Below are 24,179 nucleotides of genomic sequence, written 5' to 3' on the forward strand. Positions count from 1 at the left end.
CATAAAGGCTAACATGCTATTCACAAGCCACCACGTGGACCGGAGCCATATGTTACTATATGCACTCTTACTATGTTTTATTTGCATGCATTTGTGGTCAATCATAGGGTCGGTGGTTCGAGCCCCGGCTCTGCTAATCCATGTCGAACTGCTCCCCGTTGCTGTGTCTACAGCGTATTGAGCAACAATGTTATTTACTTTGGATAAAAGCGTCAAAGTAATGTTATATATATATATAAATTACCCTATTTTAAAGAGCTGTCTACAGGTCAAGAATTGGTTTTAGGAATACAACAAAGTGTTGGGGTTGGGTTAGGTTTAATGTGGTCGTGAATAATATCATAATCCTCACCAGTAGAGCTCTACTGGTCCCATCTCATGTTCCTCAGTGGCAGACTGTCGTCACACCAGGCCATCCAGCTCTTGGCAGCTTGACTGGGTTTAGCTTCTGAAGTCGTACGTGGCGTCCATCTTCACCCCAAAAGCTCGCTCTGTCCCCGTTGCTTGGCAACTTAAACCTTTTTTTTTTGGACAGAAAACCTTCACAGCATTTGACGTGTTGTCGTTTCAGCACTAAGAAGGAGCTGGAGTCCTAATATTAATACATTTGTTATATTAGGACTTTATTGTGACATGTAGAGTAGCATTATTGTTTAATGTTCCAGCTGGCTGTGTGCTGGTTGTGTCTCTGTGTCCTCTGAGAATCTATTTATGTAAACGGCAAAGAACCGTGAAGGACTTTTCGGAGCACATTGTCTGTTTTTTAGGTTAGCGTCAGCCATCTGTGTGTGTGTGTGTGTGTGTGTGTGTGTGTCTGCAGGGTTCACACGTGTCTTGGCAACCTGGAAACCAGGAGAAAAAAATTATTGTCATTGAAAACACATGAAAAATGACACATCTTGTGCTTTGCAGGAAGATTCTATCAACATTATATTTCATAACAAACTGCAAGTCGTATCTATCAGAGCTCTTTAAAAAAGATAACTCTTCCATCTGGAACCTCTGCACTCCTTCACTGTTTGAAATACATAAAAACCTGCATGTAATCATGATTTTGAAGCGTCCCTTCATGGTGCAGCACAGGGGGAGACCCCGGCAGTTCGACGTGTCTTTGGCTGATGTGATGCTTGTTTTGTGCTGTGTCAGTTCCTGTTGTGACGTAAAGCCACTCGTCTCCTCTTCCTGTGCTTGCGCTGGTTCCCTGGCAACAGCTGTCCAATCCCCAAAGCCCATCTCCTCGACTTCCCACCTCTCACGCGTGAAGGTCGTTCCTCCATCCGTCTCCCACCCCTCCTCTTTCTCTCTCTCGCTATCCTTGGCGCACTCGCCGTCTCAATCTCAACCCTCTTCCCCTTTAACCAGGGACAGGAAATGTGTCACGGTACAACAGGAAGTGACGTCAGACTCAGGCTGAGAGAGCACAGCTTTGAGTGCTGAGGTTCAGCCTCCAACAGGAGGCGTTAATGTCGGGCTGAATCTAATAAGCTGAGGTTTGCAGTGCTCTTGGTGTGTAATTGATTCATCAATAACTCTGCTGTTGTGTCGCTGCTGGACGACTGAGCTTCCAGATAGATGCATATGAATATTAATGGATCATGTGATTGACTTAAACTATGACAAGGGAATTAATAAATTACTGTGCAGGTTTCTCTCAACCAGCAATGCAGGCAAAGTGTTTTTAAATCAGCAGGCTGCACACTGTCAGAAGCAGGCGGCAACCTGCCGAGTGAAGCCGATGCGGAAGTGTCTTAAAACCTGCATTATTTCTAATGGCCAGCAGGGGGCGACAAAAGGTTTGATCATATAGAAGTATTTGGGAAAATATTCTACTTCTCTCTCAATGTATCCCTCAGTAAACATAGTAAACATGAGTTTAGATTTGGTAACCTCCGTTCAAAATGTGCCTCGTCATTCTGTGATGTCTCTGCCGCCGGCTGTAACACGCAGCTTTTCCTCCGCGTGCGTGTCGGGGCGTGTGCGAGCGCACACCGAACACGCCTTCCTCCCCACGCTGATGCTCGCCTGAAACCTTTTTTTTTTTCTCAGATTCGCTGACCCCTCCCCCCTCTGTCCCATTAAGCTTGATAATTAATTGGCCTCATTAAGAATAACAATCTCTGCAGCCCTCATCCCTCTCTCTCTCTCTCTCTCTCTCTCTCTCTCTCTCTCTCTCTCTCTGTCTCTCTCTCTCTCTCTCTCTCTCTCTCTCTCTCTCTCTCTCTCTCTCTCTCTCTCTCCTCTCTCTCTCTCTCTCTCTCTCTCTCTCTCTCTCTTTCTCTCTCTCTCAGCATCAAATACTAGTAGAGATTGACATTTTGAGGTGAGCAGACTGTGAATAGGCTTGATGTTTTTTTATTCATAATTGAATGTTAAAACATCGGTTTTTGTTTTTGTGACACGATCTTTTCTTTTTCTTTATCAAACACGTGTTTGTTGCTTTGAGAGGACGCACTTAACAGTTCTAATGGTTTTTAGCGTGTTACTGTTGGGATGTCGGAGCATCACTGGATTTTCTGACATTTTAGATGTTACATGCTAAACGTGGCTATGCATTCATGTAATGGTCAGCATGGTGACATTTAGCCTGTTAGCCTAGCCTCCATGCCCCATTAGCATGTTTCTGAGGCTGATGAAGGGTGTTCTGCTCATCTTTTTGCTAAATGAGTTGCCACAACCTAAATTGTGCATGCACATTAGTCCCTCACTTCAGAAAGCCCTGTGTGCATTAAGCTTTGACCTGTAGCTTTTGTGCTGGCTCTGCAGGACATGAGGGAAGCTAGTGCAGGCGTGCGTGTGCATGTGTGTGTGTGTGTGTGTGTGAGCGTGTCTGGAGGTACGTGTGCGTGCAGCGAGAACATTAATGGAGCAGTGATGAGCACTCTCACTAGGGAAAAATGTTGAACTGAGGCAGAGAGCTGCCATTGTATTTTTATGCTCGTTCGATCCGTTCCAGTTTTATTTCCATACTTCGGCAACACTGACCATGCAGCATTTATTCCAGCATGAAGCATAAAGAGCTGCACTGAACCAAGAAAGGTAAAAGCTGAACGTGTTCCTCTGATATAGAAAGAGATTCCAGGGCTGTCGTAGCATCTTAAAAAACGGTCCAGATGCTGATGTATGATTTAAGCCATTGCACTGGAGGTAGCCACATTTTCCTGGAGCTTTTTTATGATTTTGCTGCATTTGTTGAGTCCGTAGTTTTGCAAACCCGCCCACACACAGAGCTAAAGGGTCGACTCTGCGGCTCTTCGTTCCACATTATATTTCCCATACTGCTATTCTAGTCATATCCACCGTTAAGTAGGCTCCTTCACGTATTGCTGAAACTATGCCGCGCTTTTTTTTTACAACCACAGAAACAAAAAACGAACAAAAGCATCGTCTCGTTGGTGATTCTGACCTCAATGTGTCTCACTGTGGTATCACACACTGCAACCCTGCTGTTCGAGCTTCAAACAGAGCCCTACTTTCAAAGAGTAATGAGTCTGTTGAGTCCAGCAAGGTTTCAAAGAAATGAAACCATGAACATGACTTCAGCACGAGGGTCAACCGATTCCATTCCTATTATTGTGTTAAAACTTTGTGGGGAAGGTGAAGTTCATATCAGACAGGAAAGTGCAGTGAAATGAAATTAATCCCAACAGAGTGATTTGTCCTTTACCTCCCAAATCCTGGAGCACTTTGTGTTGTCTGATGCTCTCAGTCGAAGATAAAAAAAAAAAAAAAAAGACACTCAACACGGTGGCTGAGAAAGACACAAAAAGGTTCAGTCCTTTTCCAGCCAAAGTGCTGCTTTTACGGCAGCACAGAGGAGAGGAGGGCACTTCTCTCTGAGGTGGACGGGTGCTCGTCTCTCGGCTCGAGATAGGCACCTTCTGGGAAATATGTCTCTCTCACAGTGTGTGTTCGTAGTAAGTGCATCGCTCTCTACTCGTATGATGCCTTTTACATATTTATATTTATATATATGTGTGTGTGTGTTGCAGAAACAACATGAGTAGTCGACCAGTGTGATGAATTTAACAAAATATCCCCGGTGCAGTGTTGTCGATGGGCATCATGTTAGTAATATCTCAGTTCGTGTGTGAGGTGAAAGATGTTATTTCTCTTCCCTTTGTCTCCTCTAACTTTTAGCATCATAGCCAACAATACATCATATTATCAGGGAAACATGCTAATAATTTCCAGGTGGTGACCGCACTACATACAAATTATATTATCCACAATAAATACTACATCCTAATCACCATAGTTTGTTTAGCAAAAAAAAATGCTTTAAATTGTATAAATACACAGAATAATGCAATCTATGAATAAAGCTTGCTTGAGAAAATAGTGTGCACGCTATTCAGAAACACTACGTACTGCTATGACTGAATATCTGGTATTAGCTGTTGCTGCTACTATTGCATTCATCACTTCCTGTGTCCTCCAATATTTCCCCTTCACTACAAGCAGAATATAGTTTGGAAGTCTCCAATAATTCTGTTTTTAAAATGAAAGCAATGTGCTGCAAGTTTCCGAGGTTTTTTTTTTGTCTGTTTGGTCGGACGAGCAGATTTCTTTTCCGCACTCAGACTGAATGTTGACACAAGCTGCAGCGGCCCGACACCGAGACCAGCCGGAGTGTCAGCGGTGACGCTCAGGAGCAGATGTCTGCTGTAATCTGCAGACCAGACAGCAGACCGGCGCTGGCAGCGCCAGCGTGGAGTCAGAGTCCTCGTTCCCTGTCCTCCTGCACCTCGCCTGCTCTCTTCTTTTGTTCATGCTCTTCTTTGATTTAGTTTATTCTCTGTGTGTTTTAATTATCTTCAAATCACAGCAGCATGGCTCTGCTTTCTGAGATTGCTGAAAGAGAGTGCTGCATTGTTGTAAGACAGGGATTTAGAAGAATACTTCCTGTCTTTTTATATTTTTTCATTTATTTTTCTAGCATTTTCTCGCTCATAGAACAGGTGAGAGGCAGGTAGGTGGAGAAGCTGACCAGAAATAATGAGGGGAAAGGAGGAGGGCCTGCAACAAGGCTGAGTTTTTAGGTGGGTACCTCAATGACTACCATCGAGTTCGACAATTTGCAAGACAAAGAATTTAAAAAAGAGTCGTCAAAATCAACACAGCGAGGCAGAGATATTCTGAGTTTAAGTCAAGTTGTTGATCAGATTAAATCAATTAAATTTCGCCAGCAGGAAACTCATTCTTCACGGAGATCTTCTCTGAATTTGAGGGAACCGCTATCTGAACGTCTGCTCGTCCTGCGGGGAGGGTGGGAAAAAAATGATGAGTCATTGTTTTTTTCACGTTTCGGACACTTTTCCGATTTAATCGAGCAACCAAACGACCAATCAAAAGATACGGAGGCTGTAGCATCAACACGAGCGTCCTCTTGGCCTCTCGTGTTGGACTGAGGACAGACTGGACGCTACAGGGACTCACCGCCGCCTCTCCGGGTACAAGCGGCGTGACGAGGAGGACGGGCCTGGTGGACGTCTCTGATGATGTCACTTCATCTTGAATTTCCTGCCAGATCCTTAACCCACTTGCACCCTTTGAACCAGGGGTGTCAAACATACGGCCCGCGGGCCAGGGTGTTTTTAAAGAACAAAATCAGCAGAGCTGGGATTCAAACCTCTGATCCTCTGCTGAGAAGACGGACATGCAAACCATTGATCCACAGTCGCAATGGATGTGAGCGCTGATATTAATGTGTTGAAGTCGTTAAACATGGATCACGTCATGAAAGCGGGAAAGCGAGGGAACCTGCAGAGGAGAGCAGGCAGATGAACAGAGGACTGACGTCTGAATGTTTGCTCTTTATGTTTCTAGTTAATTATTGAAAGACCTTAAAATAGAGTTTATCATCTAAAAACCTTCACCAATGACTTAAACATAGAGAAACCTTGTCGTTAATTATGCGTTATTATGCTGTGGTTGTTCTGGTCCGGCCCACTTGAGATTAAAATGGGCAGCATGTGGCCCCTTCACTAACACGAGTTTGACCCCCTGCTTTAAGGGTTCAGGAGAAAACACAGCGTTCCTCTCTGGCGATGCCGCTCGCGGGAGCGGCGCAACATCCCGACGCCCTTTGAACTGCCGGGCCGAGTGTGTGCGAGGGCGGAGCAGCAGCTCTGAGTCGGAGAGGTGAAGCCGCTCGATGCCCACGCACCTCGCCCACGCACACGCATCAGCAGCCGGGGGAAACGCTGGGAATGGGAGGACATCGGGTGGTGTAGCGTAGCGGCCTGGACGGCGCTCAGTTCCTCTCTGTGTCCTGCAGCTGTTCATCACACAGTTTCTCCTCCTGCTCCTCCTTTTTGTTCTTGACTTCGAGGCTGGTTCAGGTTTTTAAAACCAGTAGTGGTTGTATTTCTTTGTTTGTAACTGTTGGAAGAAACAATTATTTACTCTTGATCAGTTACTGTTGCACTGTTGCATTCATAATCATATCTTATTAGAAGGCTCTGACTCTTCATTGAACTCTCTGTCCCATGTTAATATTTACACAAGTGTGTGTGTGTGTGTGTGCGCGTATGTGTGTGTGTGCGTGTGTGTGTCCAGGAGGAGTTGTTCGTGTGTGCTTTCACAGTAGCAGCTGTATTATTAAAATAATCTATTGTCTTTTACAAAGAGGGATGTAATTATTAGGCAGATTATGTTTAAAAGTTATCTTCATTTTCATTTCTTTGTGTATGTGTGTATACATATATATATATATATATATTTATATATATATATATTTATATATATATACATATATATATATATTTTATATATAAAATATATATATATATATATATATATATATTTTATATATATATATATTTTATATATTTTATATATATATATAATATATACATATATATATATATATTATATATATAAATATATATATATATATATTATATATATACATGTATTTAAATATATAAATACATATATATATATATATATACAAATACACACACACCTTAATATATATATATATATATATATATATATATATATATATATATATATATAATTTTTTTCTTTGTTTGTTTTCCTTTCTTTCTCTGTTACTCTTTTTCTCTTCAACACATAAAAAACACACAGGCAGCAAAATCCGAATTACAATTGATGGGGGAAGGATTTTACTGTGGGGGAGGAAAAGTAGAGAGGAAAGGAAGGAAGGGAGCAGGTGTACGTGTGTGTGTGTGTGTGTGTGTGTGTGTGTGTGTGTGTGTGTGTGTGTGTGTGTGTGTAAAGGGGGTTCTGAACAAGATGAGGTACAAAGGGGGGCAGAGAGAGAGAGAGAGAGAGAGAGAGAGAGAGAGAGAGAGAGAGAGAGGAAAAAAGGGGAGTGTGTGGTAATTTATGAGTCATTTCAATACAACAAGGTTTAATCTTTTTTCACACACACACACTCACACTCACACACACACACACACTCACACACACCAGCCCAGTTTCACTGTGTCTGCATGTAAGATCCAGTGAATCTTTGTGGTTCTGCTGAAACAGAGAAAAGAGACCCAGATTCTGGATTTATGAAGAATGAGAAGACCAGACAATATTCACACTTCTGGATTATTTATGATTAATAGATTATTTAAATCGGCGCCAAATCCTTTTTCTTAAGAATTAATCAAATAACTATAACGAATGAAACCGATCGTTAGTTTTAGCCCTGGAAAATGTTTAAAATTTCAACCCTGGTCTATTCTGCACCCTCTATTGTTGTGTATTTCATAAGTATTCTGTTGTTCTTTGATTGTACTCCCAGCTGTTGTCATTTCACCTGAAAGAAACTTTGGTCTCATGCTGTCAGAGCCGATGAGCTCATTAGCTTTTGGGGTTATTTGCATATTGATGAGGACAAAGTGGTTAACACTGATTCATGGGCTTAAAGATTATGAGTTTATGTTCATACTTCCCAAGTGATCTGTGGAGACACAGATTTGCTGATTGAGGTTGGCAGTGACCTTATTATCATAACAGCTTATGTTTAATATTGCACGGTGATTATGGCGTGACATTCGTTAGTTGAAAACATTTTGAATATGAAGCATCAAGATTGTGTTAGCGTTCGGGGGCTGCTGGTGTGAAGCCAGCCAGTGTTACACATGCTATTAAAGTCAATGACTCCTCAAAGTGAAAACATGTCTGGAACAGTCCTAACGGCCGACAAGGCCCAAGGCTCGCTTTAGGAACAATGACGTGTTTTTAAAAGAGCTTTCGAGTGGTCGGACGGTTAGCAAAGTCCTGTTTCCGGGGATTAAACCCTAATCTGTGTGTTAGTATTGCCTTTAATCTGACCCTGGTTTTCCCGCTCTTTCTCTCTCAACCAGGAGGGCCAGCAGCTGATCCAGGAGAAGCCGGAGCTCAGCGCGGTGGTCCGGAGGAAGCTGGAGGAGATCAGGGAGTGCTGGCAGGATCTGGAGAGCACCACCCAGGCCAAAGCCCGCCAGCTCTTTGAGGCCAACAAGGCCGACCTGCTGGTGCAGAGCTACGAAAGCCTGGACCAGAGGCTGGGCCAGCTGGAGGGCCAGCTCGCCTATGTGGACCAGGGACAGGACCTCACCACTGTCAACAAGCAGCTGAAGAAGCTACATGTACGTAGGATGTGAAAAACACAAACAACCAGAAACCCTCTGGGTGAGAAGATCTGTGAAAGATCTCTTCAAAGGCTGCATCAGCAGAGCGTTGATCAGTTCAGCTTCATAATGATTTGACCTCTTCAGCTGTTTGTTTCTTTCACTTGGTTCATTATGAAAGGAGAAGCTTAAAACTCAGTATTTCATTTTTCAATAAAAATTAAAAAGCGTTCAACAGAAACATATGTTTCTGTCCTCCAGCTCGAGGCTTCAGATTATTACACTACAAATAAATTCATATTTGAATGTACAGAAAAGACAAATAAGTTTGCCAAAGTTCACCGTCGCTTTTTCCTAAAGGTTTAAATACGTTTATTGTTGGGGAGGACTCTGCTAGACACTAACAAACTTCTCATGTTTACATTCTCTCCTTTCCCTGTTTTGATAACTTTCACTCTCCTCCTCCTCTTCCTCCTCTTCCTCCTCAGACCATGGAGAATCAGATGGAGGTGTGGTATAAGGAGGTGGGGCAGCTCCAGATGCAGGTGGCCTCCATCCCGCAGCAGACGCAGATCAAGGAGACGGTTGCCGGCCGCCAAGCCGTTGTGGAGGCCAGGATGGTCCGTCTGATCGAGCCGCTGAAGGAGAGGCGGCGCATCCTGCTGGCATCGAAGGAAGTTCACCAAGTCGGACGAGACCTGGAGGACGAGATTGTGAGTGTGACCGCAGTTCCCCGGCACGCAAGCGATCCTGAAATGTTGGGACTAATGAATGGGACGAGATAGTTCAACCCTGTTGTCGTCCAGACAAGATGGTGGATGTCTCCACGTTCTAATCAGATTCACAGATTCACCCACAGTGAGGTGTACATGTGGGCAAAGTGTTGACTGCTGCGCGTCGTCTTGTTTTGGTCGTAGTTATGGATCCAGGAGCGCCTCCCAATGGCCATGTCTCATGAGCACGGCTCCTCTCTGCAGGCCGTCCAGCAGCTCATGAAGAAGAACCAGGTGAGAAGAATAAGCCTCCATACCCGGCCGCTCACCTTATTAGGTAGTCGTCTTGCTCCTGTCCAAATGCTTGGCTCATTATCAGTCTGTGTTACACAACAGAGAAAAAGATTATGTTTCAATTAAATTTAGTACAGCTGAAATTCACAAATTTGCCTCAGAACCGGATCATTTACAGTCTGTACAGTTTACAACATCCTCCTTGGATCTTCGCATCTGACAAAGTAAAAACTCCCTCACAGTCACCTCATCGCCTCGTGTCTCTCTTCCAGACCCTCCAGAGGGAGCTGCAGGGCCACAGGAGCCGGATCGACGATGTCCTGGAGAGGGCCGGGATCATCGCCTCCATACGCAGCCCGGAGGTCAATGGCATCAGAGCGGGCCTCGACCAGCTGGCCCAGCTGTGGGCTCTGCTCTGGGCCGAGACTGAGCGCAGGCAGCTGATCCTGGACGCCATGTACCAGGCCCAGCAGTACTACTTCGACACGGCCGAGGTGGAGGCCTGGCTGAGCGAGCAGGAGCTGCACATGATGAACGAGGAGAAGGGGAAGGTGCGTGTGCATGAAATGTCCGTCATTACAACCACCCTGGTTGACACCAGCAATGCTTTAATGTTGGACCGGCACCGGGGCGTGACTCGTCCCTCTTTGCGCAGACTTAGACATCGAGCATTTGTGCGGCGTTTGTTATTTTGAAAGTTAAACTCTGCCTTGTGTGTGTCTTGTCTTATTCCCAACAGGACGAGCCGAGCACACTGCAGCTGCTGAAGAAACACCTGGTCCTGGAACAAACCATCGAGGACTACGCCGAGACCGTCGGCCTGCTGTCACAGCAGTGTCGACAGCTGCTGGAGATGGGTCATCCGGACTGGTGAGCGTGTAAACACACACACACACACACACAATCTAACACAGTGCAGACGTGGTTGTTGAGACCAATATTTCAGAATCGGGAAGAATTGTGATTTTAATCTTGAAAGTTTACAGAGAATGGTGCAAAACAGAAACAAAAACGCAGTTTTATTGACGGAAACATTTCTTTTAATAGAAGGTATGGTTATGAAGGTATGGTTCACCCTGCAGTAACTGAAAGAACCAGGTGTTGTAATGTTCTGGCACACGTCGGACAGATAGGACACATGCCACTGTTTCAACCACCAGTGTGTCGTGAGAGATCGTCTAGGATCGTGTAAGTATATATATATACTGGCCCTGATACACTCTCTCCTCTCTTCTTCCACAGCGACCAGATCAGCAAGCGTCAGTCGCAGATCGACCGCCTGTACGTGTCCCTGAAGGACCTGGTGGAGGAGAGGAAGAGCCGCCTGGAGCAGCAGTACTGGCTCTACCAGCTCAACAGGGAGGTGGACGAGCTGGAGCAGTGGATCGCTCAGAGAGAGGTGGTGGCCAGCTCGCCGGAACTGGGTCAAGACTACGAGCATGTCACCGTGAGTGTGTCGACAGTGACGAGCATATGGAGGATAGACTCCCTTCTTACGCTTCCTTTCCGCTCTTTCACCCCCCCGACACACCTCCAGGTGCTGCAGGAGAAGTTCACGGAGTTCGCGACAGAGACGGGCAGCGTGGGGCAGGACCGGGTGACGGCCGTCAACCAGATGGTGGACGAGCTCATCGACTACGGCCACTCGGAGGCCGCCACCATCGCCGAGTGGAAGGACGGGGTAAACGAGGCCTGGGCCGACCTGCTGGAGCTCATGGAGACCCGGGCGCAGATGCTCGCCGCCTCACACCAGCTGCACAAGTTCTTCTCCGACTGCAGAGAGGTAAGGGCAACGAGGCAAAACATAAATATGACATGGTGGGTTTTTTTTTACCGTATAGGACGATATATATGGTGCAAATATTCCACCTTATTGATTTTTAAGAGGGTTTCTCATGCAACACAACATGAACCATGCATAATACAACAAAGTTCTCTTTAAAGGCTCAGATTAATTTAGACTGACCTGTTTGTCTTCACACATCTTAAATTCTATGTTCTGGTGCGAGAAGACACGTCTCACCTGTAAAACTGTGCTGTGAAACACTGAAAACCTGGATTTGTGTTTCAATGGAGCACGCTGTATGATGCATGGGACTCTTCTCTACGGCTTCATGTTCTTCTTTTTCAGGTGTTGGCCCAGATCGAGGACAAGCACCGACGGCTGCCAGAAGTTCGGGCTCGGCAGGGCAGCACCGCCAACACCAGCACCCTGCAGAGACTCCTGCACAGCTTCGAGCAGGACATTCAGCTGCTGGTCACACAGGTGTGCAGCGTGAACATGACCTGCTTCAGCTCGAGACACTCACTTGTTTTGGTTTCGTGTCTCTCTGTACATCCCAAAATCTCGAATTGGTTGTGTCGTAAATATGAATATCAATTGGTAGTGAAACATATTTGTCTATTTGTGGGTCTAATAAAACTTACTCTGCATTTAATTTAGCTTCATCTGGTCTCTGTCGTGCACCTGGGGAGCAAAAAAATTAATTAAATCACAGCTGCTCCGCGTCAACTCCTGAGACAGAACCTGTACCATTCGGTCCTGACTACACACAGCTGTCACAGCAGCTGTGTGTAGTGCATCATTTGGAAAACACACTCTTTTCTGTTTTTTCTTTCCTCGCTCGGGCTTAGCGTCTCCCTAAAATCCGCTCCCCTCCACTCTGCCAGGTGCGTCAGCTGCAGGAGAGCGCGGCCCAGCTGAGGACGGTGTACGCCGGCGAGAAGGCCGAAGCCATCGCGTGCCGCGAGAACGAAGTGATGCAGTTGTGGAAAGAGCTGCTGACGTCCTGCGAGGAGTGTCGAGTGCAGATCACCACCGAGACGGACAAGCTGAGGTTCTTCAGCATGGTCCGAGATCAGATCATGTGGATGGAATCCATCATCTGTCAGATCGGGACAGGAGAGAAGCCCAGGTATCATAACATGCATATGGACCTCCATATGTGTTGTTCACCTTGTTGGCGTCACAATAAGCCCCCTCGTCTCTACACCCTGGAGACTAAATATTCGATTAAAGGTTTCTCTGCGCAACACACTGGTTGGTGTTTTTGTGCAGCGAGGAGCTGAGTCTCTGCTCTGTGTCCTGCAGGGACGTGTCCTCAGTGGAGGTGCTGATGAACTACCACCAGAGTCTGCAGAGCGAAGTGGAGGCGCGCACCCGCAGCACCCTGGACTGTATCGAGATGGGCAAAACTCTGCTGGCTGCAAGAAACCCAGCAGCTGAAGAGGTGAGATCAAGAGACATGAAAATGATTGTGAACTTCAGGTAATAATCTGGAGCAGTGCGTTACGAATGAATTGAATGAATGAACTGCAAAAGAAAAATACGACTGTGATTCTGATGTCGCTCATTTTGATTCTCAGATCAAGGAGAGGTTGGACAAGGTGGTTTCCAAGCAATATGAGCTGTCTGAAAAGTGGGACAAGCACTGGGACTTCCTACAGCAATGTGAGCACACACACACACACACACACACACACACACACACACACACACACACACACACACACACACAGGACTGTAGTCAAGACCAGCTTAATCGAGTCCAGAGCGAGTCCTGTTCAAGGCAGTGGGCAATAGTGTCTTTCCCGTGTTAATATAGTGATGAAATAATCTGTCTATAAACAAAATTGATTATCTTACGTCAAACTAATCAATGCAGAGAATTTACGTTTGAGGACATGGTTTATATGTGAAGTATACAAGCGGGATTTGTTTTGTATATGTTTATTATCATATGCATTAGTTAATTATTCAGAGAGAGAGAGGACAGACGTTCAGAGTAGTGTTGTGAAGTAACTACACAGACTGCTTTCTCTACTGAATGTGACCACATGAGAACAGGTCCAGCGTGGGTTGTATGTGCATCGCATGTCCTACAGTGTGTACCGTCTGGTGTCTGAAGTCTCTGTTATAAACTTTGGTAATCTAGTCACACCTCTCGTCGCTCTGACTCGTGTGGATCGAGGAGAAGCACTGTGTCGGTGGAATCAGACGTTCACACACACAGAGACACACATATATAGAAGAACACGCGTTTCTTCACGCGCTTGTGAACATCTGCCTCGACTCCTCCCCTCAGTGTTGGAGGTTCACCAGTTTGCGCAGGAGGCCGTGGTGGCGGAGGCGTGGCTGACGGCTCAGGAGCCGCTCATCAGCAGCAACGAGCTGGGCGCCAGCGTCGACGAGGTGGAGCAGCTGATTCGCCGACACGAAGCCTTCCGCAAAGCCGCCGCCACCTGGGAGGAGCGATTCAGCTCACTGCGGCGGCTCACCACGGTAATATCACCACCGTCATCACTATCATCGTTGTGTGAATACATCGGTCTGTAAGAGAGAGTTCTCAAGTGAAAAGGCGAAGTTGGAAGGATTGGATAGGTTGGAATGGATCTTAAAGTTCGTTCCGTTTTGATTCCGCAGGTGGAAAAGTTGAAAGCCGAGCAAAGCAAACTACCGCCGACCCCTCTGCTGGGTCGTAAAGTCTTCCTGGACCCCCTGGATGCCTTACCCAGCGCGTCCACCCTGCCCCGCCTCCCGATCTCCCCCGTCATGAGACAGACAATCTACGAGCAGAACGAAGCCAACTCTCCTCCCTCGCCCTCGCCCGCCACGCCCACGCCCTCCCCCTCGTCCGTGGCTCGTCGGCTGGGGTCGACGGTGGCCAGCTACACCCCGGTGATGAACGGCTCCGGCTACCGCCACGCGCTGGAGGCGCGGCACGGCGCCGTCGTGGGCGTGGCCGCGGGGCTGGGCCAGCCCGCTCCCTCCTCCATCGCCTCGGTTGCCACGGCGGCCATGCTGGTTTCGGCCAACCAGGCACGAGAAATCGCCGGCGCCACGAGAGAGCAAGCGACCAAGGCCATGAGTCACCTCCATCCGGCACAGGCGGCGAGGACGCTGGAGGCCAAATCGTCCCCGTATCTGCGGCAGGCCAAAATCAGACACCTGGACGACGCGGTGACGCCGCTGCTGGTGGCCAGCCGGCTGGAGAGGGCGAGGGAGAGGGAGAAGGAGAGAGACATGATGATGGGAGAGATAGGAACGGAGAGGCCGGAGGTGGCCGTGATGGCCGAGGTGGTGCTCCAGGAGCCCTGCAGGGAGCGCCTGCACAGCGAGCCCACCAGGGGGCCGCGGGGGTCCAGGACCGACCCGCTGGGCCAGGCCGAGCCCCAGGTCCAGACCCACGGCCACCACCGGATAGAGCGGCAGCTGTCCAGCGAGCAGCTGATCCAGGCACGCAGGGACGAGCTGCCTCAGGAGCTGTGGAGGGAACAGGCCGAGAGGCGGGACAGGCGGACGCTGGAGAGGCAAACGTCCAGCGAGCACGAGGGCCACGGGGGCCACGGGGGCCACGAGGGCCGGCGGAGGGAGAGGGACCGACACCGGCTGGAGAGACAGGAATCCAGTGAGCATGACACCGGGAAAGAGCACTCAGACAGACGCTCAGGAGGAGGGTGAGGCTCTGAGTGACCTGAGGTGTCTTCTCGGTTATGTTGTCTTACGTGTTCTGCAGCACACGGAGGGATTGTCTCCTTTCATGGGACAGAAGCAGGTCATACAGCACATGAACGGATGTTTTGAATTAACTTTTGGAGTTGGTTTATTCCCACTTAAACATGTTTTATCATGAGTGTAGGGCATTGCAGTTGGATAATTTTGCAGGAAAGCAATGCAAAGAAACTGTTTTTATCTACAACATTTAATGTGATTCTCTAATTTGCTTCTTTTTTTTCCACAGAGAAAAGAGATCCACCATGGCAGAAATAGTAGAGCAGCTGCAAGAAAGGGAAGCAGCACAGGTCTGCAGATTTATGTGTCCTGCATTTCATCCACAAACAACTCACAGTGTTTATTTTTGTTATAGCTCATCTGGGTTGTTTTTTGTGACACAAGAAAATATAAAAAAACTCCTGTCCCACCACTGAAATTACAGGTTTTTCATTCCAACACTTATCTGTGAGGGTGTCTGTAGTTCACACCAGCTGGAATATTTAAGTTTTGACCTCTCACATGACTCTGATCTCAGAAAATGCTTATTGCCCAACAATCACACAAAAAAAAGTGTCCGAACCAAGCGTCAGCGACTGTGTGTTCAAAGAAACAGTGAAGAGGGTTAGCTTAGATGCCAAGATAGCATCAGCTGAGTACATTTCTTAGTTGAGGGAAGAACAAAGAACTCCACGAAAGGCTTTTCTCAATGGCGAGGATGTTTCGGGTCCTTGAAAACGGGTCAACGGGCACATGCATGCTCTGGACGATGCGAAAGGCCATCAAAGAGTGACTGACTTTCTTTAAAAAACATGAACCGAATCCTCACTGACTCTATCCCGCCCGCCTCCAGGCCCGTGGCGAGGTGCCCCGCCTGCCCAACGGCGTACCGGAGAAGCCTTCCCGTGTCGACCGACCCCGGGCGCGGGACAGGCCCAAACCGCGCCGCCGGCCGCGACCCAAAGAGGCGGGAGAGACTACGCGGCGGTCCAGGTCCGCCCCGGCCCAGAGCAGCCCAGCGGTGCCGCAGCCGCCGGCACACACCGCACACCACGAGGGCTTCCTGTTCCGCAAGCTGGACATCGAGACCCTGAAGAAGAGCACCAATAGGTGGGTGTTCAGGGCCATAATCATCAGGAGCGCCACATCTGGACTAGCGGATGATGGAAGTCGTAGACAGGGACGCTGATGTCATGATTATCAGGCTTAAGGGTTTCTGATCAAGTCATTACCAATGATTTACCCCAAAAAGAGCAATGCACATGTTGTCAAACAAGTCCACATAGAATGAAACCAACAGGTTTCTGGATTCCAGTCGGCCGTTATATAATATGTCAAATTGTACTATTTGAAACTGGTGTTTCTGCAGCAGACGTCACATCTCCGTCGTCTGTTTCTCATGACATCACTGCCCCACCCTCCATTTAGTGATTAGGAAATGGTGGCAGGGGCACGACTCAAGCATGCTAAGCTAACACGGCTAACACGTTGACCAGAAGCATGACACACGAGGCCTCATTGGTTGGTCCCGCCATGAGGGTCAACAACGCGACACAGGCAACACTCACTCAGCTGAGCTTTGGACTTCCTACATACTGTGTGTCTTTAGAAGCATGCATACATTAAGTTTACTCGTGTTTACGTTCAAGGGATGCTGTGACGTTACCGTGTTTGAACTTTTTTGTTTAGTAGATAACGTATCAGAACAATTTCTACATTCTGCAAAGTAGAAATGAGGTCAGTTTTATCCGCTTCCAAAGAATTTTTGTGCCACATCTTACTGTTCGCTGTAATTAATATTGATATACAAAGAAAAGTCATGTGACACAACGGAAAAGATTCAGCAGTGAAGAAGTAGAAATGAATTACTATACATAGGAAGAGCTGTATGAATATAGAAATCAGTCAGTTGATGATTAACAATCACAATTATTCTATCAATTATTAATCAAATTATAAATTAATTCCAACTCACTATTACAAATTTGTTTTAATAGTTTTTATTATAATTTGTTAATGTTTCCGTCGCAGTTGGATGTTTTCTACAGATTGATATTCACTCGCAAAATAAATAAGAATACATTATTTTATTTAATCGTACATTTAATAAGCAGGTATAAATAAAGAGCTGGGACAAAAATGGTAAAAGCTACAATACATTCATGTTAATGACCTGGAGCTTTTGAATAGTTAATGTATGCCATCTCTGATCACCAGGATCAGAGCGTGAAGACACACATGAAGTTACATGAATTAAAACAACACCCAGCAGAAATGTCACCGCATGTGGGAACATCTTGCATGATGCTTAACGGGGAGAGGAGAGCACAACAGAGATGACTGGCTGGAGAATGGCGTCGGGGTGGAGGTTGACGGAGCTGCGATGGCGTACACTGCCTTGTGCCCCGTCGCTTGGCCTCCCCACACACACACACACACACACACACACACACACACACACACACACACACACACACTACCTGGCCTCCTTAGATGACCGCCCTGCTTCCTCCAGAGAGACACCAACGGCAACGTCTGTCTCTGCACTGCCCTCTAGTGGCTGGGCTGACCCCGCACAGCTAAACGCTCACCCCCCCTTTCCAGCCGTGGATGAGCCCCACTCACGCGCCCCACTAAAGGCAGTGGATGAATGTCTCGCATATGTACATGCCCTGTAATGTACATGGAAGGTAAAGCATAATCCTGAATGGCTTCAGTCGGGACAAGTGAGAATCACCAAACGGCTCCTCGGCCGGGCTGATTGTTTCCTCCCTTTTTGCTTTGTGTTCAACTTTGATTGGAGGAGGAGATCCTCTCTTTCTCTGCAGTCAAAGCAGAGAAAGAGAGGATGCAGTGAGCCTGAGAGGAAGGATTTGAGGTTCAACTTGTCTCTGGTGCACAGCTACATGACAAGGCACTGAGTATGTTGATGTGCACTTTAATATTCTGGTATTATTCAGGACGAGTGGAGGATGCGGTGCATGTGATCGGTGTGTACTCTTTGTAGTGGGACAAACTGATTTTGCGTTTATTGCTCAGTAAATTAAGTTTTTCTGAAACGCTGAGACCGAGGTTTCCTGTCCATATTCTGACATTAATCTACGACATGTACTTATATCTGAGCGGTGGTGGAGGAAGTCCTGCTCACAAAATGTTACCTAAATATAACTATGTAAGTCTCAACATCAAAGTATACTTAAAGTATAAATACATATTATGCACAATATTGTATTTCAGAATCATATATTATTTTATACTACTGCTTATGAAAGTGTCTTTTATGGCATATGTCTTTTATTTGTTGATTATGAGTAAAAGTACTTCTAAAAACAGACGTTTGATGATTATTATACAAAAAGTAAATAGAAAACAGCAAAAAAGAAATCTTGTTATATTTTTTACTTTACTATGATAGATGATTTACTTTCTATTTCCATCTCTATACATTCATTAGATTTCTGTTTCAAGTCGGTTTATTTTGAAATTACAAAACAGATGAGATATATATTTTATATTATTTATTATTTTATACCTATATTTTTAGCCTTGGCCAGATGGAATCGTTTTTTTCCGTCTCATTCTTGTGAACGCAATACCTGAGGAGCGAACGCCTGCAGGGAATGTCCTCAGACCTCGAACAAACGTCCTGTTGGATGACTTGACGAGGTCAAAGGTCACTGTGACCTTGTTGTCCGTCCCAATCTTGTTAAACACGATAGTGAGGGAATTTCTTCAAACATGACAAAGGTCAAAGGTCACTCTGACCCCACACAAAAATTCCTTTTTGGTCATGAATCAAATATAAAAATGGCTAAATATGACAATTTCACACAAATGTCTAAAATGATCAAATCCTGATATTTTGGACTGATGTGGATGTAAACTGCAACACATCAGCAAGGCGTGGATTGTTGCTCCTTCTGCACTATTTGACGTCTTAGATTCTGTTTTTTAGGGACAATATTTTCTATTTATGATCATTATTGGAGGGACCCAGCGGCTGTACAGACGACAATAAAACCCTGAATGAAACAGCAACAGTCACGTGGACGCAGGATCACATGCGCCGTCGGCCTTCTCCAGTCTTCTATTGTCACAAAGAGCTTTTTGAAATCGTGACGTGAAGCAACGCGCAGACAGCTCGCTCTGAATAGTACCTACAGTTGGGCGTAAGCTTATTAACGGGAATGCCGTGTGCATGTAAACACGCTCAAAGAGGCAAAACGGCGCATGACTCGTGAGTTTTAAGTTGCGTTTTCTGCCAAAATGCCATTTAACCAAACTTTCCCCTCTTTTTCTCCTCTCTTCCTCGATGCTACTGGCTGCCCCTCTCGTCTCCTCCAAGGTAAGTCATATATGAGACACACAGACAGAACCTAGCCTCCCTCCCCATCCCTCCATCCTCCGTCCGTCTGTCCGTCCGTCTGTGTTTGTTCAGCAGTGTGTTTCCTCCTCCCTTCTTGGCGCCGGTCCATCCCGCCCTCCTACCTGTCTGCTCTGGTCAGGTGAGTGAGGTGTTAGCTTAGCGAGAGCGACTCCGCAGCTCTTCCTGACTCCTCCCGTCTCCCCCTCCCCCAACCACCACCTTTCCCGTGCTCCTCCCCCCCTGCTCCTCCTCCACTGCTCCCCCCGCCCCTCCCTCACCCCTCCCGCCTTCCCACACCACAGCAGGTCATGGGTCAACCTTTACTGCGTGCTCAACAAAGGGGAGATGGGCTTCTACAAGGACGCCAAGAACACCGCCACGCCCTACAACAGCGAGCCGCTGCTCAACCTCTCGCACTGCCACTGCGACGTCACCAACGGCTACAAGAAGAAGAAGAACGTCTTCACGCTCAAGTGAGAGGGTGGAGTACCTAGCGGGGTTTAATATGCAATTCTTAGTCACCAGGTTCACACTATTTGTGTAGGATTTGCCGGCAACCAGCGGCTCGAAGTCGGCCCTCGCTCAGAGGCCTTCCTCACTGCGATAAGAATATTTTAGGAGCGACAGAAGACGGCGGTTTGGTGACAGTTTGAATGCCGCTAAAGAGCCACTGTTTGGTTTGTCCCTTCTGGGCTTTAAACACTATACGATGTAGGAATGAATCACTCTATCCCAAGATGCTAAACACTTGGAGCCCATTTAACCCCCCCTGAGCCTTCTGGGTACAGCGGGCTGCTGTGAAGCGTCTAGTAAGCAACCCGAGGTTCAGTGTCTCACCGAGCAGGTTTTCTAAGTTTAATTTCTTATTGCAGAACGAAGGACGGCAGTGAGTTCTTGTTCCACGCAAAAGATGAGGTGAGGCCTTCTCGTTTCGTTGTGATCGCATTTATTTGACCACGTGACGTACCGGTAAACCGGTAAAGGACCGTTCGGCTGACATCCGGGGGCCTTCCTTCGCAGGAGGACCTGAAGGTGTGGGTGACCAACATCACCGCCAGCATCACAGAGCACGAGGACATCGCCAAATGGGGTCAGCCCCAACCAACTACCTCATCCACCGACGAGGGCACGCGGCGCGACGGCAGCAAGGCGGACAACAGGTCGGAGCGGGGCGGCGAGCCCTCGGACCGCGGCGAGCGGATCGAGCCGGCGGAGAAGGAGACGGAGAAGGAGAAGGAGAAGGAGAAGGGCGAGCGGTCGGAGAGGTCGGACCGGGGAGGGAAGTCGGACTCGAAGCGCTCAGAGAAGTCCGGTAAGAAAAAGTGAGCCGGGTGACGGAATCGGTCGGGATTGAATCGTACGAACTCCGGATAGGAGGCGGGGTCGTAGACTGCTTGTGAGCGCCCCACCCCTCCCCGCCCTTCTCTCCGCCTGCAACACTGTCCACGAAGCGGTCGCGTCTGGATGGAAAGTGACACGCAGGACAGAGGGACCGACCCGGCTTCACTCATAGGACGGACAGGACGGACTCGGGGCAGGAGACATCTCTCTCTCTCTCTCTCTCTCTCTCTCTCTTTCTATCTCTATCTCTCTCTTCTTCTGCGTCTCTGTGAGAACACACAGAGTCGCTGACGCCTCCGCCAACACTCCCTCTGGTGGCTGTTTCGGAGAACTGCAAGAGAGAGTTTTTGCGCCGCTGAACGGCGCTAACGCACGAGAGAGTGGCGTCACGTTAACTCAAAGGCTGTCGCGCGACACGACGTCGCTCGTTCTGTTCCATGTTAGTTTTTTTCCCATGAGATGAGCTGTACCCGTATGTATTTCTCGTCCGTCTGTCCTATCGACTGTATCTATCTGTAAGTCGAGACATCCTACACTATGTCTTATTACTCCTCTAAAAGAGAACGAAAATTATGCCAAAATGTTTTACAGACATACAAACTTAGAGAAAGTTGTTTTCTTTTTCTTTCCTCCGCTTCGTCTGATCGGCCTCGGAGGTTTGAGGACCTTTTTTTTTTACTTTGATACCAAACAACTGGAACCATTTTCACCGTGGACGAGGTCAACACTGACACACAGCTTCAGTGATGAGCCAGATTCTAGTGCAACGATGATGATTTAAGTGAAGAGGAGAGTAGATGAACTTCATGGGGAAGCGTTTGTCATAGAAAAGCATCCAAAGGCTTCAAATCCTTAAAAATGCTCTTGTTGAAATGTCGACAGATGTGCCCGACAGAGCGGCTTCCCTCCATTCATATAGCATTCATTTTGGATCAAAGATTCTCCCATGAAGATTTCTGCATGACAGATGATTCAGAACGCTCACTGCAGGAACTTTTGCCCTCAAGAGTCTTTTTTCTTCTTTTTTAAACACTTCTTGGATCAGTGATCAGATAGAGATGAAACTAATTAAACGGTAGACTCTGGCTCCCAGCGGCCTCATTTATTAAAATGTTGTTTAATTTTAATTTTTAATTTGTGTTTGTTTGTTTTTAAACACACAAATTTCTTATTTAGGGAAACTGAATATTTAGATTTCGATGCCTTAAAGTAAATTGGGCATTCAGGATCAGCTCTCCATTCATTTCACGTTGGGCTTTGGTCAGAAGCACAAACTCTTTGGCTGGCATGTTTTTAATGAATGAGGCGCTGCAGCTGAACACCGGCCTCATCTACACTTTTAACCTCTCATCACATACACAACTACTCCTGGATCTTTTCATCCGATGGATTCACACAAATCAGTTGCATCCTCTTTTCTTTTTTTTCACAGAATTCAAAATATCTTGTTTTTCTGCGTGCGGTGAGATTGTGTTCATGCATGTGTGTGTGTGAGTGTGTGTGTGAGTGTGTTCATGCATGAGTGTGTGTGTGTGTGTGTGTGTGTGTGCCGCTGCTCTCCGCTTCCAGGGTCTCCATAGCTCTCAGGTTCTTTATGTTTGTGTGTTCTTACCGTGTGCATCGCACGTTGAAATGTTTGTGCCCTCCAACGCCACCTGAGTCTTCCAGACACGTCCCGTCCACAACAGACACACACACACACACACACACACACACACACACAGAAAGAATAATATAACTTAGCAGGTTTCAAATGTCAAAGGTTATAAAGAGTGTGAAAGGTCATGCAGCTGTCCAGGTGCAACATCCCATCAGTGGAGACGGGAATGAATGAATGAATGAATGAATGAATGAATGAATGAATGAATGAATGAACGCCGTCAAGAGTGAGGATATCAGACAGACCAAATATTTAGAAAAGTCTGGAGGTTGTGAGATTGCATGTTCTGCTTGGAGGGAAATGGTGGACAGAAGTTTGTCTGCGCGACGCGCTTCACTCCACGATCCACCGGTTTGCATTTCCTGTCGACTCCACAAAGCCGTAAAGGACGAGGAGGCCAGAGAACAACAAAGATGGAAGAGGAACGCTCAAAGTCAAACACATGACAGTGAATGCAGCTGAGGAGGTTTTTTTGGGAAGCAGCATGCAGCCGCAGTGGCTGATGGGTAAGCTAAAGTTACTGGTGAGAGCATCCTGGTTTTTATCCTTTCAAATACGAATGCTGTTTCGATGTCACTGCTACTGTATGAAAACCTTGTTCATTCTTTTTGTTTATTTTAATGTCTTTAGTTAAAGTCCAGCTGGATTCGCTGCATCTGCTCTGGAAGTCACATGTTCTCCTTTTGATGAAAAAAACAATCAAAATCAGAAGCCAAAATGGAGAAATTCATATGTCATATGTTTAGTTTCCCAATGCTATATTTCTATTTCATTCAGCTAAGTCTTCCCTCGGGTAAAACTGTAAAAACTGACTGAACTGTCTTGGGATGAAGTATTTATCTCACCTTTGGACCGATGAGACAGTCCAGGTCAGAGTCTTTACTCTTAAATACAACGAACACAGTCAGTCTTTCCCCCTTTCTTTAGATAATACTAAAAATATCGCCAATGAATTAAAAGGAATGTTTTTGTCGTGTGTGTTACTGACATTTGTGTGTGTTTTTCATTGTGACTTCAGCTGGACTTTAAACTTAAGAGACTCTTTTTCTTTTTTTTACAACATTTGCCAGGTGAATTTTGGTTATTCCTTTGAGCGTGTGTTATCTGGTTTGTGTTTTATCATAAAAAAACAACTTGTCTCAAGAACTGTAACTTTCTTTCCTCCTGTTTTGATTTCGGCACACTTTATGCATCTAACTTCAGTGTGAATGCCTGATCAATGCAATCATTCTACATGCATGTGGGACACGACGAAGCCGGAGCCAGAAGAGGTGAACTTGGAGCAACAAGACCGTCCACGCGTACGAGGATTACGCGTCTGACGGCACGATGAACACTTTGTTGCTGCACACGAGACGAAGGAGCAGGCGGGTACCGAGACCGCCACGAAGCTCTCCTCTGAACCAGATCCACTCAGCAGCAGCACCGGATGTGTGGAGGCGTGGGAAACGCTCCAGTCTGGTTTGGAACGGTTTGGATGACACCCTGCCTGTTTGTTCTGTTCACGCCACACCTCAAAGTCTGTCGGCCCGAGATGAAAATGACCAATAAAATACCTTTTGGTTTATCATTCACGTGTTTATAGTCGCCATTTGTTCATTTTTTCACATGGAAATACACTTTTTTTAAACGTTGAGTTCCGTTTGGATGCAGGTCGGTGCTCGTTCCCGCGCTTTGAAACCGGCATGTCCATCAGGCCCAAATAAAAATGTATGTTCAACCAGAAGTAAGAGCGTTCAGT

The 24,179-nt window shown here is 46.7% G+C and overlaps 1 protein-coding gene across 4 annotated transcripts in view; it reads left to right on the plus strand.

Moving 5' to 3' along the window:
- LOC137790520 (spectrin beta chain, non-erythrocytic 4) overlaps positions 1 to 22,310 on the plus strand; it is a 60,652-nt gene extending 38,342 nt beyond the window's left edge. For 3 of the 4 annotated variants that reach the window (XM_068584837.1, XM_068584840.1, XM_068584841.1), the window contains 18 exons: positions 8,328 to 8,591; positions 9,062 to 9,286; positions 9,491 to 9,580; positions 9,853 to 10,131; positions 10,320 to 10,450; positions 10,823 to 11,027; positions 11,118 to 11,363; positions 11,712 to 11,846; positions 12,251 to 12,495; positions 12,672 to 12,810; positions 12,947 to 13,031; positions 13,666 to 13,862; positions 14,004 to 15,037; positions 15,322 to 15,382; positions 15,925 to 16,181; positions 19,740 to 19,910; positions 20,310 to 20,352; positions 20,458 to 22,310. In XM_068584837.1, coding sequence (XP_068440938.1) covers positions 8,328 to 8,591; positions 9,062 to 9,286; positions 9,491 to 9,580; positions 9,853 to 10,131; positions 10,320 to 10,450; positions 10,823 to 11,027; positions 11,118 to 11,363; positions 11,712 to 11,846; positions 12,251 to 12,495; positions 12,672 to 12,810; positions 12,947 to 13,031; positions 13,666 to 13,862; positions 14,004 to 15,037; positions 15,322 to 15,382; positions 15,925 to 16,181; positions 19,740 to 19,910; positions 20,310 to 20,352; positions 20,458 to 20,763 — 4,113 coding nt within the window. In that variant the 3' untranslated portion in view covers positions 20,764 to 22,310. The remainder of the gene's footprint in view (positions 1 to 8,327; positions 8,592 to 9,061; positions 9,287 to 9,490; positions 9,581 to 9,852; positions 10,132 to 10,319; positions 10,451 to 10,822; positions 11,028 to 11,117; positions 11,364 to 11,711; positions 11,847 to 12,250; positions 12,496 to 12,671; positions 12,811 to 12,946; positions 13,032 to 13,665; positions 13,863 to 14,003; positions 15,038 to 15,321; positions 15,383 to 15,924; positions 16,182 to 19,739; positions 19,911 to 20,309; positions 20,353 to 20,457) is intronic. The other variant, XM_068584839.1, reaches the window with a different exon arrangement.
- Positions 22,311 to 24,179: the final 1,869 nt, after the last annotated feature.

The sequence above is a fragment of the Clinocottus analis genome, unplaced genomic scaffold, assembly GCF_023055335.1.
Source record: "Clinocottus analis isolate CAN_PGR_092001 unplaced genomic scaffold, fCliAna1.0.p SCAF_2, whole genome shotgun sequence".
NCBI lineage: Eukaryota > Metazoa > Chordata > Actinopteri > Perciformes > Cottidae > Clinocottus > Clinocottus analis.